This window comes from Panicum virgatum, chromosome 2K, assembly GCF_016808335.1.
Source record: "Panicum virgatum strain AP13 chromosome 2K, P.virgatum_v5, whole genome shotgun sequence".
In the NCBI taxonomy this organism is placed as follows: Eukaryota; Viridiplantae; Streptophyta; class Magnoliopsida; order Poales; family Poaceae; genus Panicum; species Panicum virgatum.
Window position 1 is genome coordinate 42,168,035 of NC_053137.1, and position 16,024 is coordinate 42,184,058.

General features: G+C 48.7%; 2 protein-coding genes across 3 annotated transcripts; one reads left to right on the forward strand and one right to left on the reverse strand.

The window, feature by feature from the left end:
* Positions 1-346: 346 nt before the first annotated feature.
* On the reverse strand, positions 347-6,052 carry LOC120677840 (probable U3 small nucleolar RNA-associated protein 7). 2 transcript variants are annotated; one of them, XM_039959047.1, is made up of 8 exons: positions 5,932-6,052; positions 5,526-5,612; positions 5,297-5,386; positions 4,587-4,719; positions 4,144-4,262; positions 2,872-2,939; positions 2,227-2,275; positions 347-1,568 (listed from the first exon to the last, which is right to left on the reverse strand). In XM_039959047.1, the coding sequence occupies exons 2-8, from the start codon at positions 5,604-5,606 to the stop codon at positions 546-548; spliced, it is 1,563 nt and encodes a 520-aa protein (XP_039814981.1). In that variant the 5' UTR covers positions 5,607-5,612; positions 5,932-6,052; the 3' UTR covers positions 347-545. The 2 variants fall into 2 exon arrangements, with proteins under 2 accessions (XP_039814981.1, XP_039814986.1); XM_039959052.1 differs by having other exon boundaries at positions 546-1,568; positions 5,526-5,615.
* Positions 6,053-12,842: 6,790 nt separating this feature from the next.
* Positions 12,843-14,763, forward strand: LOC120677854 (ethylene-responsive transcription factor RAP2-4-like). The gene has a single exon (XM_039959060.1). It carries the CDS (start codon positions 13,377-13,379, stop codon positions 14,250-14,252), a length of 876 nt encoding a protein of 291 aa, XP_039814994.1. The 5' UTR covers positions 12,843-13,376; the 3' UTR covers positions 14,253-14,763.
* The last annotated feature ends 1,261 nt before the right edge of the window (positions 14,764-16,024 follow it).

Sequence of the window (16,024 nt, forward strand, 5' to 3'; positions counted from 1 at the left end):
CTGGGATCCGCCGATTTTCGGGCGGCCCAGCCTGAATGGACCGACAACTTCTCGGTGACATTGCCGTCAATTTTATCTGACCTAAAAAAATTAAAATGAATGGATTACTCGACCTAAAAACCGTTGATTACTTGATTTAAGGGAGTTGGAAACGGCACGCTGTACGCGCACACGATACACCGATACAACGCGCCCACCAACCAAACGCCGCCGGGGGGGAGGTTCCAGTCTGCTGCTCCTGCACGCCCGCCTGGGCCAAGTTGAAGCCGCAGCAAAACAGTTCCCGGGCTGGGCGGCGACCGTGCGGACTGCGGAGCAAGCAGCGAGATATATATATCTTTGCATATACATCATGGAAGGCGGCCGTTTCAGACCGAGGGAGCATCAAAGTTCAAATTCTCGTCAGTAGGAATGCCCACGGTTTAGTACAAAATTTTGGCGCAATCTTGTGCACCAATTCCTCACGCAGAAATTTTACATATTGGCCGGCTAATTGATAAAGGTTACAAACCACAGTGAAACCCCAGCTCTTTGTGTTACCATGATCATGATTGCGGCTTCTTGGAAAACCGCTGCAAGGCTTTTGGGAGTTCCACCCCTTCGCCTATCCGCTGCTTCTTGCCAGGTCGTCCGTCCACCTCCTTTGATTGCTCCAAGAAGGGCCTCTTGGCTCTGAAAACCTCCTCCTCTTTCTTCTTGGCCCGCTTGCTGGGCTTGCTCCTGCCCTTGGTCTTCTTCTTGTGCCCAGTGTTCTTCGCGGCCTCAATAGCCTCTTCCATCTCTTCCTCAATCTCCTTCTTGGTCTTCTTCTCTTTCTTCTTCGGAGCTCTTACAGTGGCTATCACATTTGGATTAAGCATGATACTGTCCGGCGGGAGCTTGTCGAGGAGAGCATGAATTTCCTTCTCCCGCTTCTGCTTGGTAGTCTCCATGGGATTGTCAATAAAGGTATCAAAGTTCGGTTCACCGGATCCTGGAACAAGGATGGACGAAAGGCCCATCGAGTGCCCAATCCCCAGAATATCTTCGTAGGGCCGGAACAAAACTTTCCCAACCTGATAGCCCTTCATCATTCTGTGCTTCATGTAAAGCCTATAATCATGCCCACCGAAATCCCTGAAGATCTCTACTTGAGATCCGTTGCTGCAGGCCAGTAGCCCCTTCTGGCTGAAATCCAAGGATTGAGCACGCGCTGGATATGACTTTATAACCTCATACTTTCTCAGGTCCCAGATTTTTATCTTCCTGTCAACACCTGCTGTTGCCATAAGATGGCCACCCCTGTCGAATGCAACAGCAGTCACAGGGCCATGATGGCACAGCATGGTGACCAGGGGTTTCACACTTGTTGGCTTCCACATGGTAACTTTGCCACCAGCATGTCCGAGGCCTATGACAGCATTATAGGGATTGACCCGCATAACATCAGTTCTCCCCAGACCTGTCCTGTAATTTGCAATCATCTCACCAGTGCTCACATCTTGGTAGTGGAGCTGCCCAAAGCTGTTTATTGAAGCCAAGAGAAAGTGTTTAGTCAGAAACTGGACTTTCAACGCTTTGCCATGTTCCTGTCAACACAGGAGAAAAAAAAAATGATCAGACTAGCAAAAGAATACACCTTCACTGAGTTAGGACTTAGGAAGATACCACATCTACCCACTGAGGAAAGACCAAATGATAAACACCTCTCAAAATCTATGTTGCCAAACTAATTTCATGCTGGTTGCAAAACAACATCATATTCCAAAGGAATTCAATCTAATAAGTTCATTTGAAGGCCCAATGGGATTTCAAAGGAAAACAAAAAGGTATTGAGTTTATTAAGTGACATAATCTCCTGGATGCAGGGTATTTTTACCACTGAACATTCACTATAAGTCGAACCCACAAGTGGAACATAGCCACATGTGAATCTCACAGACAATGGTACATATTTTCCAAGAGCACGTGATCTGCAGTGCTGTTAATTTTCCCAGCAATACTGAATATAGATGTGTGCATATGTTAATAATCAATGAGCATATACTTCACAATTAGCTCATGTGCCATGTTTTCTGTTCAGTGGGATCATCATAAAAATATGAACATAGAAAATAGGAATATTTATATTCTTTTCTATTTTTTCTACAATTTTCCCAACAAGCAAGTGAAAAATCAAAATGTAAATAACAATACCACAGAACTATCAACAACATTCTCCAAGAAAAGTAATTCACGGTGCTTTACCTTCAGACAATGAATTTCCACACCATGTTGATTATATATGTAAGGGTACCTGTTTCAAAATATTCCTGAGTAACTATGAAATGTTAACAGTATAACACAGGAAACACAGAACAACATCCTTCTACAACTGTCACAAACGAATAAAGTATTGACGAAGCATATACACATTGCTTGATCTAGTCTAGTATAAACATTTTGATGCACAGAATCATTAAATGCCTCTGTAAAGCAATCATGAACGGTTGCAGACAAGTAATTCAAAGCTGTCAGAGCTCCAAACTCGGAGGGCAATCCTCAGCTGTTCCTACCTCATGTCATTAATATTCAGATTATGTACAGAAGTCTAATGTGCTGCAAGAAATAGGCTTATTGTTCACAAATGCTGATTGCATGATATAATATGCCCCAGGATATCATTAATATTCAGATTATGTACAAGAAGTCTAATGTGCTCCCAGAAATAGGCTTATTGATCACAAATGTTGTTTGCATGAGATAATATGACTCCAGATATTTCTTTGAGAAAATGCAGAATTTTGAATAATTTTATAGCCTGGTTCATCAATAAATTTAACCATGGTCTTATTTCTGAGACTCTGAGCAACAACGACACGCTACACAGTTCAAGCAAAGTCAAAAACTTACTTTTTTTGAGCGACTGCATACATCTGCTCATTATGTAAGAATGCCACATCGCGAACAGTTTCCCTCACCTGAAGAAATAAAAACCAGATCAGAGAGTGTAATGCATGAAGCACATTAAAAAGAAAAGAGACATCTAGCAACAGCTGTGATCATTAAAAGCAGGTGGAAGTACCCAGAAATGTGTGGCATGGAAATATTTCGATAAAAAATTAGAGATGCATCCCATTAGCCTAAGGCCGCCAAACATAGCTCCACATAAAAACACAAATGATAAAATAGAGGAATAGCCTCATATAATCTCCTACTGTTCTAAGAAAATGAACAGCCTAGACTATGATAATCAATAATCAAAGTTGGTCCAAACTTAGCTGCAACCAGTCAAAGTATATGAAATGAAAAAATAAAAAATAAACCATAATATATAAACGTAAGCTACTAATTGCATCACATGTAGAACTTGCATCTTGAATCTTGATAACTCTTAAAAGTTGCCCAGTTAATTGTTAACCCAGCAGACAGGATTGATGGTTTAGTGCTTACTAATTTACCAGTGTGATAAAGGGGAGCTTGACAAGCATAACTATTGTAACACCACCTTGATACTCAGATATGACTCAACCTCCATATCCATCCATTCCATTCCCCACCCTCCCTCCCAGGTGGTACCACTATCGAGCTAAGAAAGGAAGCAAGGACATAGTGTCACAAGAGAGAAGGGAGCAATGGCGGTGTAGAATTGATCTGGTCAGGCCAAGGGAGGCTGCATCATGGATGTGACAAGGCAGAGGAAGGGTATGGACTGGCTGGTGGGCTGCTACTATTTTGTTATGGTTGCACACCTCTCTGGACCACCTTAAGCACAATGGTGTGAGCAGGCCAGCATATGTTTTTTGGCCTGTAGAGGATAACAGAAAGAAGTTCCGAATAACTTTGACTAACTGGGTCAAGATCCTTGATCTAGTTGCATTTGCATCTATCAAATTCTTATATCGTGTGCAACATGGTGCTAGTGACTCCAATATAAACTATAAGTTCTTTGATCTCCACCTTCGCACAACCGAAAAGATTGATTTTCCTAGTCAAAATTATGACAACATAAAAAATTGTCATTTCTAGGATACTTTATCTTTTGCTCCTATCACTCATTATAGTTTTAGTCTTCTCTAGCATCACTCCCACACTAAAAGAAAAAACAACTCTTCCAAAGTAGCAGAATGAGAACGTGAACTAAACAAGGAGAAGTTTAAATGTTTCAATAGTAAAAGAATTGACCTGAAATTCCTTGATCAGGTCCATATTCAGCATATCCATCATAGCAAGATGGCCTTTTCGTCCACCTACTAGCATGTAGCGGCCATTTGATGTGTACTCTATAGTATAAGGACCAAGTACTGCACAAAACAAGAGCCAGCAACCCATAATCCTCAGTGATCATAATCACAAAAGTTAATAGTAAGGAAAGCGAACAATATAGAATATACGGATTTCTGATCAACAAAAATTGCACTGGACATGCATGAAGGATTTGGCACAGTATTTTGTAGAAGTATCAGCGAGCCTAAATACAAATATTCGCGGATTTCTTAATTCTACAGGATCATGTAGGATCAACAAGGCAATAATATCAAACAGTTAGCAACTGAACTTGATAAGAGCAACAGACAAATTATGTTGACAGAAATTCATAGGACACTAAAATTGGTTAATAGGTTTACCAGGTAAGATCATATCAAATGGTTTTCTTGAACTCAAAAGATCCACCTCCTTCACAATCGATTCTTGTGGAAATCTATATGTCTTCTCCAAACCGTCAGGCTCTAAGAAACCCTCCTCACTAGGCATAAGCCACTGCAAACGGAGTAACAGAAATCAGAAAAGGAATTAAAATCATAGCTCTACATTGGTGTTTTAACAAACAAATTTAAGTTATGCAAGAGAGTCCCTAGGACTTGATTCACAATGATAGTCATTTGGTGTGACAATTTGCTAAGAGCTAGGAGCTGATCTAAGCCAACAAAATTTGTGCTCCAAAGCAAGTATGTTTTAATCTTAGCAAGAGTACTTTCAGGCCAATGAATAGAAAACTACAAATAGATCTTCCTGAGGCTTTGTCCTTTTTTCCAGTAATGTTTCGGTGGCTCATATAATACTTAGAATGCTAACCCTATATTTGCAACTACTCACTTCATCAGGTCATCCAAACTGGATTCCCTTGAAGCAGCTAAACATCAGTTGGGTGGTACAAAAACAAACTATAACAAATCACAGGTTTTCAATATCATACTCACTTATCTCATCCAACTAATGCTCACAACGACCCCCTAAGATTTTTAGTGAGACACCAACTTGCATATTTTGCAATCCAAGTATAAATTTGTAGACATCTTTGCAGAAAATCCACAAGCATGCAAGAAAAAAGGGGCACCTTTTCAGCCTTTGCAGCAGCTTTCGCGGACTGGCCATAGAGCTTCTCTTTTACAGCGAGCTGGCCTTTCAACTTCTTGTCCCTCAGAGCCTATGGCGCCATTCCCAAACCAGACAAGTCAGTGCGCAGTTTCAAGAGGAGCAACAGTAGTAGCATAGCTGGCCGACAAATTCACGCTAAAGTAGCATGATTAGCACTTGTAACATGTAAGAGCACCATGATGGATTACCTTCAGGTCAGCACCCTTCCCCCGCGAATACTTCTCCACCTTCATCTCCAGCTCGTCCATTTTTTTTGAAACATCGCCCATGGCGCCCTGCTAGCGCCATCGATGCAGCGAATGATACAGAAGCATAAGACGACCGCATGATTGGGGAGAAACTAAACACAGATACGCGTATCGGCATCGGAAGGATGCGCCGAAGAGTGCTGTGCTGGAGGTGGTAACTCGTCGTGGGCGAGCGGACGGCCGGCGGCGGCGCCCGTGCTGCTGCTACGGTGGTCGGCGCTCCTTGCCGGCCGGCTGCTGCGGGTGTGGTGTGTGCGGTGCTGATGCGGGCGCTCTAGATCGGGCCATCGGGAACGGGGAGGAGGAAATCAGAGAGGACAACGAGAACGGGAAGGGAGAAACTCACCGGAGATTGCAGCTGGCGCTCCTCCAAGCTGGCTGGCGGCGGCTCGTCGCGGGCGGCGGCGCTCGGGCGGGCGGGCACCAGGTCGGGCTCGGGGGGCGACTGCGTGCGTCCGTCGAGTGCTGGCTGTTGGGGGCTAGGTCAGGGGTTTGGGAGATATACGGTGCTGAAGTGCTTCGTGGGCTGGGCCGTGTCCCAAAAGTGTGCACATACATGTCCGGCCCACGTATCCATTTATTCGTGATTTTCTTTTCTTTTTCCGATACCTCACGGGTACACATCCGCGATGTTTCGGCGCCGTATCCGTGTCCGACACATATCGGACACATGTCCGGTAAGGCGGTAGCAGAGGTGGAAAAATAAGCGAGTCTCTTCTTTTAAAATAAGGTGGGAGCACTACCGCATCTTTTAAGAATAAAACAGTTGTCTTGGCCTCATCCCTGACTAGATACCCGGTTTTCTTGGCCTCCTCGCTCAACAGTTGTCTCTGCGTGTTCGGCTTGTGACCCATCAAACAAAAGCAGACGGAAATAAAACTCACAACAGTAACATAGCGACTCTGCACGTAGAGTGCCTTTGTCTCTGTTTTCATTCTGACCCGACCAGATTCACATATTTGTCTATTACGGCATACCGTTGGATTAACCTAGGCTTCTTGTCGAGAGCAAAAGAAGTTAGATTATGATGTCAGATAAATAAATTTCCGTGGTGTTTGACTTGAATTTTCATTGCATTCAAACACTTTTTTTTATTAGAGGTCAAGCAATATTTGAGACACGCACAATTGGATAAATCGTGTCGTTGCATGGTTGTGCACATGCATCTACGTATTCCATGTAACTGTAGTTGGGCCTAATTCGTGCACTAGCACACCACTAATATCCTTTTCAACGGCCCGAGTGCTCGTCTGCTCCCACTCCACACCAGGGTTCACCTTACCGTTTGTACTGTAGATTTTACCTTTTTTACTGTAGCGGTAACCGTTTTTTGACTTTTGTATTTTTAAATTTTGAATCGGAAAACACCGGTTACCGCTACCGGTAAGTGTTGCCGCCAAGTAACGGTAACGGTAAAAATCACCGGTAACCGGCGATTTACCGCCGGTAAGGTGAACACTGCTCCACACCGCCTCTCGACTTCTCGAGGACTCGCGTCGTTCTTCCAGCTCGACCTCTCCTGGCGTTCCTAGGCGGTTCCTGATCCCTGAAACCCTAGGACAGCTGGCGGCAGCCACGCGGGCGGCAATCGAAAGGCAGGCGCGACGCCGCGAGGTGGTGACCATGAGGTCAGCGCAAAGACCCAGCAGCTGGCAAGCAGCGGCAACAGCCAGATCAAGAGATCCCCGCGATGACTCGATCCTCGCATCCCAAATCCTTATTTCCCCTTATAATTGGTGGTACTTTTCAAGATCCATGAATCTATGTCGTCTCCATATACTATGTAACTTCTTTTTCAAAATATTTTTTCCTAATTTATTTTGTTAGCAGGGAATTCTTCGGTCTGAATAATTTGTGCTTAATCGACTCATGCAATTGCAGAGCGTAGCAGAAATTATCACATCTGAATTGCTTTTTTTAAAAGGAATTTCAAATTTCCTCATCCATAGCATATTTATTAGCACCCACGGCGCCCTTGTTTGGAAAGCCAGGCCCCTTTGGAGAGCTTCGGGGTGCTCCGGCTCCACTACTGTAGCGCACTGTGTGGCTACTGTAGCACCCGGAGCCGGAGCCGAGGTTTCGCCGGCTCCACCTTTTTTTAAGTTCATTTTGGACTTTGATTTTCATTGCGGCTCTTTGCTGTAGTTAGAACAGTATAACTACAGTAGTATTTCCTGTAGGGTGAAGCCGGAGCCCGCGGGGGCGGAGCCCTCCCAAAGGGCCCCAGTGTTCACGCACTCTGAAGTCTGAACTCCCCTCCACGACTCTCACCACTTTTTCTGCTTTTTCTTTACTTAGCAGAAAATGATAAGCAGTCTATTGTATGCTTTACCCAAATCACACCACCCTGGCAGTTGGAGGCCAGCTTGTTACCCCGTGGGTGCGGTGCGGAATACGACGGTGAAGGCGTTCACCTCCATCCACCGAAGGAGGAGCTCCTCGCCCCGTCAGTACCGTGGGAACAGCAGCAGGTTCACCGTGCAGTAGCCGCCGGCGTCGCTGTGGTTGAGCAGGAACCCGGAGCAAGAACCCACCGGAAGCTCTCCCGGAACCCCGACCGCACGCCATCCTTGGTGCCGCCGCCGCCGCCGCCGCCCTCCTCCTCCGCCATCGCGGCGACGTTGCCGGATTGCCCACTCATCGGCGAACGCAGAGCAGCAGCAAAAACAATGAGTCGGCTGAGTGGTGTCTTATGGATGGCAACGGGTACCCGAAACCCGATGAGTTTTTGCTCTATTAGGGTGCAGGTATAGACTAAATTCTATACCCGCTGATTTTTTAATGAGATAAACTTCGTACCCGTCGGGTTTGCGGGTGCGGGTTTGTTCTTCAAGTACCCAAACCCACAAATCCGTGAGTACAATAAACCCAACGACATATAACCTAAAATACTAATGTCACAAGGTTTTGTATCAAAATAAAGTCCAATCACATGCTAAGAGAGACTTAGGCTCATGTACTTCCATTCTCATCGATGATTACCTATTCATAGACTCATTTGGCTATAATGCATTGTGTATTTGTTTATGTTTTCTATTAAATTTTGTTGCTTCTTCTATCGGGTACGGGAAACCCGCGGGTAAAAAAAACTCGCACGGGTACGGGTACGGTCATGAAATCATACCCGCGACGGGTATGGGTTTTTTAACGGGTACGATTTTATTCTGGCGGGTGCGGGTTTGGATTAGTGATACCCGACGGGTTTGTACGCATTGCCATCCCAGGTGTCTGGTGTGTTGGTGCGACAAGTAGGCGGAGGAGATGCGATTGGTAGACAGATATTATGAGGGGGAAAAAAGATAGGTGGACCTAACATGTGGTCCGGCGTAGCAGGTCCGTGACAAGAATGTATAGACGGTTTAAAACATGTAACATGATTTGAAGCTCATACGAAATGATTAATAAGTTCTTTTCAAAAAAAATGATTAATAAGTTTAGAAATTTAAATGTGCATTTTCAAATTTGGGAGATTGAGGTGGCGTCCAAAGAACTAACTTCAAGAACCGATCGTTCATTTTACTTGTATTTTAACTAGCAAAACCAAGGGTTAAACTTAACCCCCGTCGTGGGCTCATCGCCGCGTCGTTGCCCAGGGAGATTAGAAGGAACTAGGTAAATCGCGCGCTACACTGCACCCATTTGAAAATATGGAGGAAAATAATAGCGCCCATTTAAAAATATGGAGCAAAATAGTTGATGTATGCATAGCAGAAAGAGAGGTATGCTAGAGGGCGTGAGTTTATTTGGCTCGTGCAAATGAATGCTTGTGAAGGAAGTGTAATTTTTGCTATGCAACTGTGGCTCCAACATTTTATTCCAATACTATAATTCAAATATCGAATTTAAAATATTTTTGCGGAATTTTAAGACCCTTTACCCAAGCCGCAAAATTCTTTGAAAGTTTAAGAACAACCAAATTTTTTTCTGAGACTAAACTACAAAGTTTTTTTGAGTGATTCTTATTGTGTTGTATTATTCCTCAATTTGTCTTTCTTATGTTAAATTTTGGCGATTTTTAGACATAGGGAAGACCTTGTTTTCAAATTTTGAATCACACCCATTTTTTTTGCGTCTCTCCGTGACCCCGGACCCACCCGTCAGGGTCTTCTTCCACCCTTCCGCGCCTCCCCTGTTCCTCCTCGTGCACCATTGTGCAGCAGGAGCGGCACACCACGCCGGCAGCCGCGGATTCGGCCAGCATGGCCGCACCTCTGCCCCGCCGCCGTGCCCGGCCGCCCGCTCCCCCAAGCCGGCCCCTAAACCCTAGCCCCTCTCCTGTTCTTCCCCATTGCAGCCGCCACCTCCTTCTTCCCCAAATCCGGCCATCTTTGATTCGTCATCTCTGGTGAGCCCTTCTCAAATTCCTCGCAATCAAATCTTCCTCACACTCCCCTCAATCCGTTCCGGCCATTACCCCTTTTTCCCCCAACCCTGCAGGCTTCCCGGCGAGCTGCTCCGCCCGCCGTCGCCTCTGCTCGCCGCGCCACCTCCCTGCAGCGTCGTTTGCCCGTCCGCTCCTTGGGTGAGTTTTGTCCCATCCCAGAACACGCCATGCGCTTGCTCCCTGCTCCGCTCCGGCCCTCCCTGGCAGCTCTCACCGCCGGCCGTTGTGCTGCGCCACGCGCGGGCGCATGCTGAGCCTTGACCGATGCCACCGCTATCCGCGGCTTCCTCTTCGTGCTCCCCATCGAGCCCTGCCGTCCTCACCACCCTCCATATCCGTGCTCCCCGTCGAGCCCGCCCTCCTCGCGGCCCTCCAGATCCGCACGCCGCCACCCTCATCCCCGGCGACGCGGCCGCGGCGCTTGGCATGGAGGAGATGCCGCCGGGGCAGCGGCTGCAGCCGCAGCCGGCGCACGCGTCTCCTCCCTTCCCCACAGCGTCCATCCCGCCACCGTGCGTCTTCTCGCCCACCCTCGCCGCGCGGGGCACCCCAGCCCCCCAGCCCCGGCTCCGGGCCTAGCCACGCGCCGGCGCACCTCAGCACGCCCCCCGGCCCGCCCGTCTTCTCCTCGCTGCTCCCTAGCCCGCCCGTCTTCTCCTCGCTGCTACGCCCCGCGGGCGTGCCCTTCCGTGCACGCGCGGCCTCGCCCGGTCAAGGACTGTCCGCTGGGCCCAGCTGACAGAGGGGGCAAGGCGGTACGGCAGCCGCAGCCCGTGGGCGCTGCAAAAACAGGGCCGTCGTCGCGCGCCTCATTCCATGGGAGGTTTCCCCTTCTCAACGCAGCAGGGGCACGTGGCAGGCCAGGGCGTCCGGCTCCTCACATGCTTCACTCTCCGGGGCCAATAGTATATAGAGTATGAGCTCGGCGGACACGCAGCAGCGAGGCCTCGAACCGCACGCCCGCACGCAGGTTCAGGCCAATTTTTTTTACCAACCGGTCTGACTAAACCGCCGTCCTCCGGTTCCGGTAAACCAGACCGGTTAATTTCAAATAAAAAACGACAGTTCAATCGGTTTCCACCGGTTAGCCGACCGGTTTGACCGGTTTACCGGTCCGGTTTGAGTGGTAACCGGTCGGTTTTAGTGGTAACCGGTCAAATTCAATTTTTTTTCTTTTTGGTTTAAATTCAAATGCCCGCAAAGTATACTAACTGAATGTTTGTATAACATGTTTTAGCCTAAATGAACCCTCGGACCCTCTTTTGTACTACTTTTACATTAATACAATGTATAACATATTTTACATTGTATTTGTATATTTTTGTATGCACGTTTTTTTATTTAACTTTAAATGCTCGCAAAGTATACTAAATGAACGAATATTTGAAAAAAATTGATACTATTAGATTCGTCGCAACTTGAAGTATTTTTAAGAATTTTTTATTTTTTAAAATTTGAATTTGAATTTTAAATTTGGACCGGTTTGAAACCGGTCGGAACCGGAACCGGTCCGGATACCGGTCCCGGTCGGGATTTAAAACTCTGGTTCAGACTACAAGCGCACAAAAAGAGCCGCGAGCCCCAGGAGCAATCACGAAGTGGCGACGATGGATTTACGCGGATGGCTAGGACGCGCGCGCTGCACGCGATTCCGGCCAGCGGCAGCAGCAGCAGCGTCACATGGCGAGCCCCGCGGCGTGGAGGAGGCAGACGGCATGTGGTCTGGTCCTCGGCCAGCGCCCACAGGAACGCCGCGCACACGGCTTTTTTTTTCCCGACACGCATGGTTCTTGACGACGTGCCACAGGTTTGCAAGCAAGTATTACCGGTCAACTAACTTGCAGTGCAAAAAAAGAAAGAAAAGAAAAAGATGAAGAGAATAGCTATTCGATATGGGAAAAGAAGAAACCAATTCACCGTGGACGTTTTGGTTAGAAAAGTCAGAAAACGCCCTCACAACTCGCGAGCGATTCATAGGGGCCGTTTAGTTACAAAAATTTTCACCAAAAAATTTTCACTTCCCCTTTAAATACATGTATGAAACACTAAATGTAATTAAACAACAAAACTAATTACACAGTTTGGATGTACACGACGAGACGAATCTTTTGAGTCTAATTAGTGCATGATTAGCCATAAGTGCTACAGTAACCCACATGTGCTATGATGCGGTCAAAGGCCTCAAAAGATTCGTCTCGCGGTTTCCAAGTGAGTTCTGAAATTAGTTTTTTAATTAGTGTTCGAAAAACCCTCCCGACATCTGGTCAAACATTGACGTGACTACCAAAAATTTTCACTTTTGGGAACTAAACGCCATGTTTAGTGTCAGATGATCCTCCGGGGGTATTATAGAAATAGACACGCCTTCACAACTTGCGAACGAGTTGAAAAAAAAAATCGGTTCTCTAGCATATTCGCGGCGGGGTCGAGGCTGCCTGCCGTCGCACGCCAAACACCATCACCACCCAACGGGTTCCTGACACGTAATCCCGTCACCGACACCAAAGCCGTCGGGCACCCATACGTGGCGCTCCGTTACTGGTCGAACGCGCAGATCACAACGGCACCCCCCGTCGCAGCTCCAACGCATTCCGTTCCGCGCGCCCCCGTGCAACTATGCCATCACGTGGGGCCCGCGGACCGCGGACCGCGGGGCCCGCCGGTCAGTGAACGGGCCCATCATCATCGCTGACACGCCCCTGAAAAGGGCCTATCGGAGGAGTAAGGGCGAAGTAATCCGCAATCACTGCTCCAAAATTACCCCGCCACGTCGATGACAGTGTGGATTAGCGCGGTAAATCCAATGGGGAAACGGCGAGCGAGGCCCGGCTGGCTATAAATGAGCTCCCCGCGCCTCCTTTCCTCCTCCCCGCCCCACCAACACTTCCCACTCGTCCCCCCATCTTCCCACTCGTCCACAGCCAAATCCGCCTCCTCCCCCCCCCATCCAGCGACGGCCACCCACCACCGTTCCAGTGAGTTCGAGCGAGGTAAGCTTTAGATCTGAGCGAGTTCTCGCGCGTCGCAGGTAAAGTTCGCACTCCCGACCCCTCCTCCTCTTCCTCCCCCCTTCCTTTTGTTTGTTCTCTTGGTTCTTGGTTTCGTCTCCATCGAGCAGACAGCGAGGGACCCGGGGCCTTTTCGATCCCGGGCTTCAGATCTGCTGTTTCTTCTTCGGTTTGGTTTTGAGTAGCAAGTCTGGGTTGCTAGTAGTTCGGTAGCCAAGAGGGGTTCTTTTTCCACACCTCCCTTGTGCCAGTTCGTGTGCAGATCTACCACCAGAGGCCACCTGTTTTTACTGCGGCTGCTGGGTTCTGCCTGATCTGTTCTTGGTTTGCTTGCTAGAGAGAAAAAAAACAAAAAAAAGAGTTTGTTTTTGTTTCTTCAGATCTGCTACAGTAGTCTAGATGGCTGCCGCTATAGATCTGTCCGGGGAGGAGCTGATGAGAGCACTCGAGCCTTTTATCCGGGATGCCTCAGCTCCTCACGAGTCCAGTCCGCTTCTCCAGCACCCCCACCCGCTGAGCCCCACTTCGCCCTTCTCCTTCCCCCACGCCGCCGCCGCCGCCGCCTACGGAGGCGGGTACCCGTTCGCCGCCGCGGCCGAGGGGGCGGGCCAGCTAAGCCCGGCCCAGATGCAGTACATCCAAGCCCGCCTCCACCTGCAGGCGCAGTCCTCCTCCGTCCTGGGCCCACGGGCCCAGCCCATGAAGGTCTCGTCGGCGGCCCCGGCGCGGCCGCAGAAGTTGTACCGCGGCGTGCGGCAGCGGCACTGGGGCAAGTGGGTGGCGGAGATCCGCCTCCCGCGCAACCGCACCCGCCTCTGGCTCGGCACCTTCGACACCGCCGAGGAGGCGGCGCTCGCCTACGACCAGGCCGCCTACCGCCTCCGCGGCGACGCGGCGCGCCTCAACTTCCCCGACAACGCCGCCTCCCGCGGCCCGCTCCACGCCTCCGTCGACGCCAAGCTCCAGCAGCTCTGCCAGAGCATCGCCGCATCCAAGAAGGGCGCCAAGAAGTCCGCTCCCGCCGCCGCCACGTCCTCCGCCCCCACCAGCAACTGCTCCTCGCCGTCCTCCGACGACGCGTCCTCGTCCTGCCTCGAGTCCGCCGCCGAGTCCTCGTGCCCGTCCCCGTCGCCGTCCGCCTCCCCCGAGTCGGCGGTGCCGGAGATGCAGCAGCTGGACTTCAGCGAGGCGCCGTGGGACGAGGCCGCCGGCTTCGCCCTCGCCAAGTACCCGTCGTACGAGATCGACTGGGACTCCCTCCTCGCCGCCAATTAAATTAACCACCTTCTTGGCTCCTTACTACTACTGCAGCAGCAGCAGCTGAGGCTTAACGGCCGTTGCGCAGATGGTTTTTTTGACATCTCGCGCGGGCACACTAGTGGATTATTAGCTCTAATCCCGTTCGTTTTGTGTAGATGTTTCAGTCAGGATTCGTTTTTGGTGTTGGTGTCAGTGAGTTGTAGATCTCTGTTAGGGGTCCCATCTGGTTCCCGGATGGGAGAACCAGCCGATGGGAGGGCCGGCGTTTTTGTGTCCGTCGCCTCCCGGTGGTCGGTCGGGTCACTGGTCAGTGGCTCCGGCCGGTCAAGTGTCCATTGCTGTACTAGCTCTGTTTCTTTGGTAGGTGGTGCTGCTGCTCCAGCTGTTCTACGGGTTGTATGAACAGCGGAGCATGATGTGATATTATTATTTCTAGTATGGTGTAAAATTAGCTCGCGGTGTCGAGGACCTGTAATCTGATGAACTGCTATTGTTAGTGCTATATATTTTATCTGGTTGTAAAAAATCTGTGTGCTATTTCTGCTTCCAGGCGAGATCTGTGTTAATCCACGAGCACAGATTTTTTTGTTTTGCATGAATGATAAACTGACATTTTATCGTAATCCTAAGATGTACTACTCGCATGGTCTGATGAAGCCCATACCCATAAGTTAGTGGACGCAGACATCCTATACTTGTATTACACGCACCATTGGTAGCGTTTCGTACCATGGGTGGTGGAACACAGGCTGATTCGAGTCATGAACTGGCCATGACCATGAGTGTACCAAAAGTTCCCAGGCTGCCGATATCTTGAACTGAACCATGACCGAGCAAGACACACTTTGCAGCCGTCCGTCTGCTAATTTAGCAAGCAAACCGTCCGCGTCCGATTCAGTTTCAGTAATCGTTCTCTCCCACAAGCACAAAAAAGCTCCACGCCGTTCAGTGTTCATTAATCGGTTGCGTATCATCCGTCCAACGTCGATGTGTGCGCCCACGCGAGGCGTGTGATCCAGTTGAGCTGGACCTTACGGGCTGTGCGCAATTCATGAACTGGCCAGCATCACGAAGCGGAGCACAGTCTCCATCAGACTTGCTTCATCTTTCTTTTTCCTTTTTGAGGAGGAAGAAGCAGGGTTCACGTATCCGACCGGTGACCGGTAACCGCCGGCCTCCGGTTCCGGTATACCGGTCCGGTTTGGCCGGTTACCGGTCGGAACCGGTGGAATTCAAATTTGAATTCAAACTTCCCCGTTCAACCGGTTCCGATCGGTATGCCGGTCGGTTAGACCGGTATACCGGCCGGTTTGGCCGCTATACCGGCCGGTTTGGATGGTAACCGGCCGGTTTGACTGGTACAGGTCAAATTCAAATTTTTTTCTTTTTTTTTTTTAAATTCAAATGCCCACAAAGTATACTAAATAAATGTTTGTACAACATATTTTAGTCTAAATGAACCCTCCAACTCTTTTTTATACTACTTTTACATTGTATTTGTATACTTTCGTATGCACGTTTTTTTTATTTAACTTATAAATTCCGCAAACCATACTAAATGAACGAATTTTTGAGAAAATTTGACACCATTAGATTCATCACACCTTGAAATATTTTTAGGAATTTTTTGAGAATTTTTCATTTTTTTGAATTCAAATTCAAAATTTGAATTTGGACCGGTTGGGAACCGGTCGGAACCGGAACCGGTCCGGACCGGTTTGACCGGTTACCGGTCAAACCGGACCGGTTCCCACCGGTAAGGTTAACCATGGGAAGAAGCCGACTTG

Bases quoted from the DNA above. Each gene is read 5' to 3' on its own strand.
- LOC120677840 (XM_039959047.1), bottom strand. From the start codon at position 5,606: ATGGGCGATGTTTCAAAAAAAATGGACGAGCTGGAGATGAAGGTGGAG. The intron at 5,387-5,525 runs GTAATCCATCAT...ATGGCGCCATAG, and splicing joins GGAAGGGTGCTGACCTGAAG to GCTCTGAGGGACAAGAAGTT. The intron at 2,940-4,143 runs GTCAATTCTTTT...TTATTTCTTCAG, and splicing joins ACCTGATCAAGGAATTTCAG to GTGAGGGAAACTGTTCGCGA.
- LOC120677854 (XM_039959060.1), top strand. From the start codon at position 13,377: ATGGCTGCCGCTATAGATCTGTCCGGGGAGGAGCTGATGAGAGCACTC.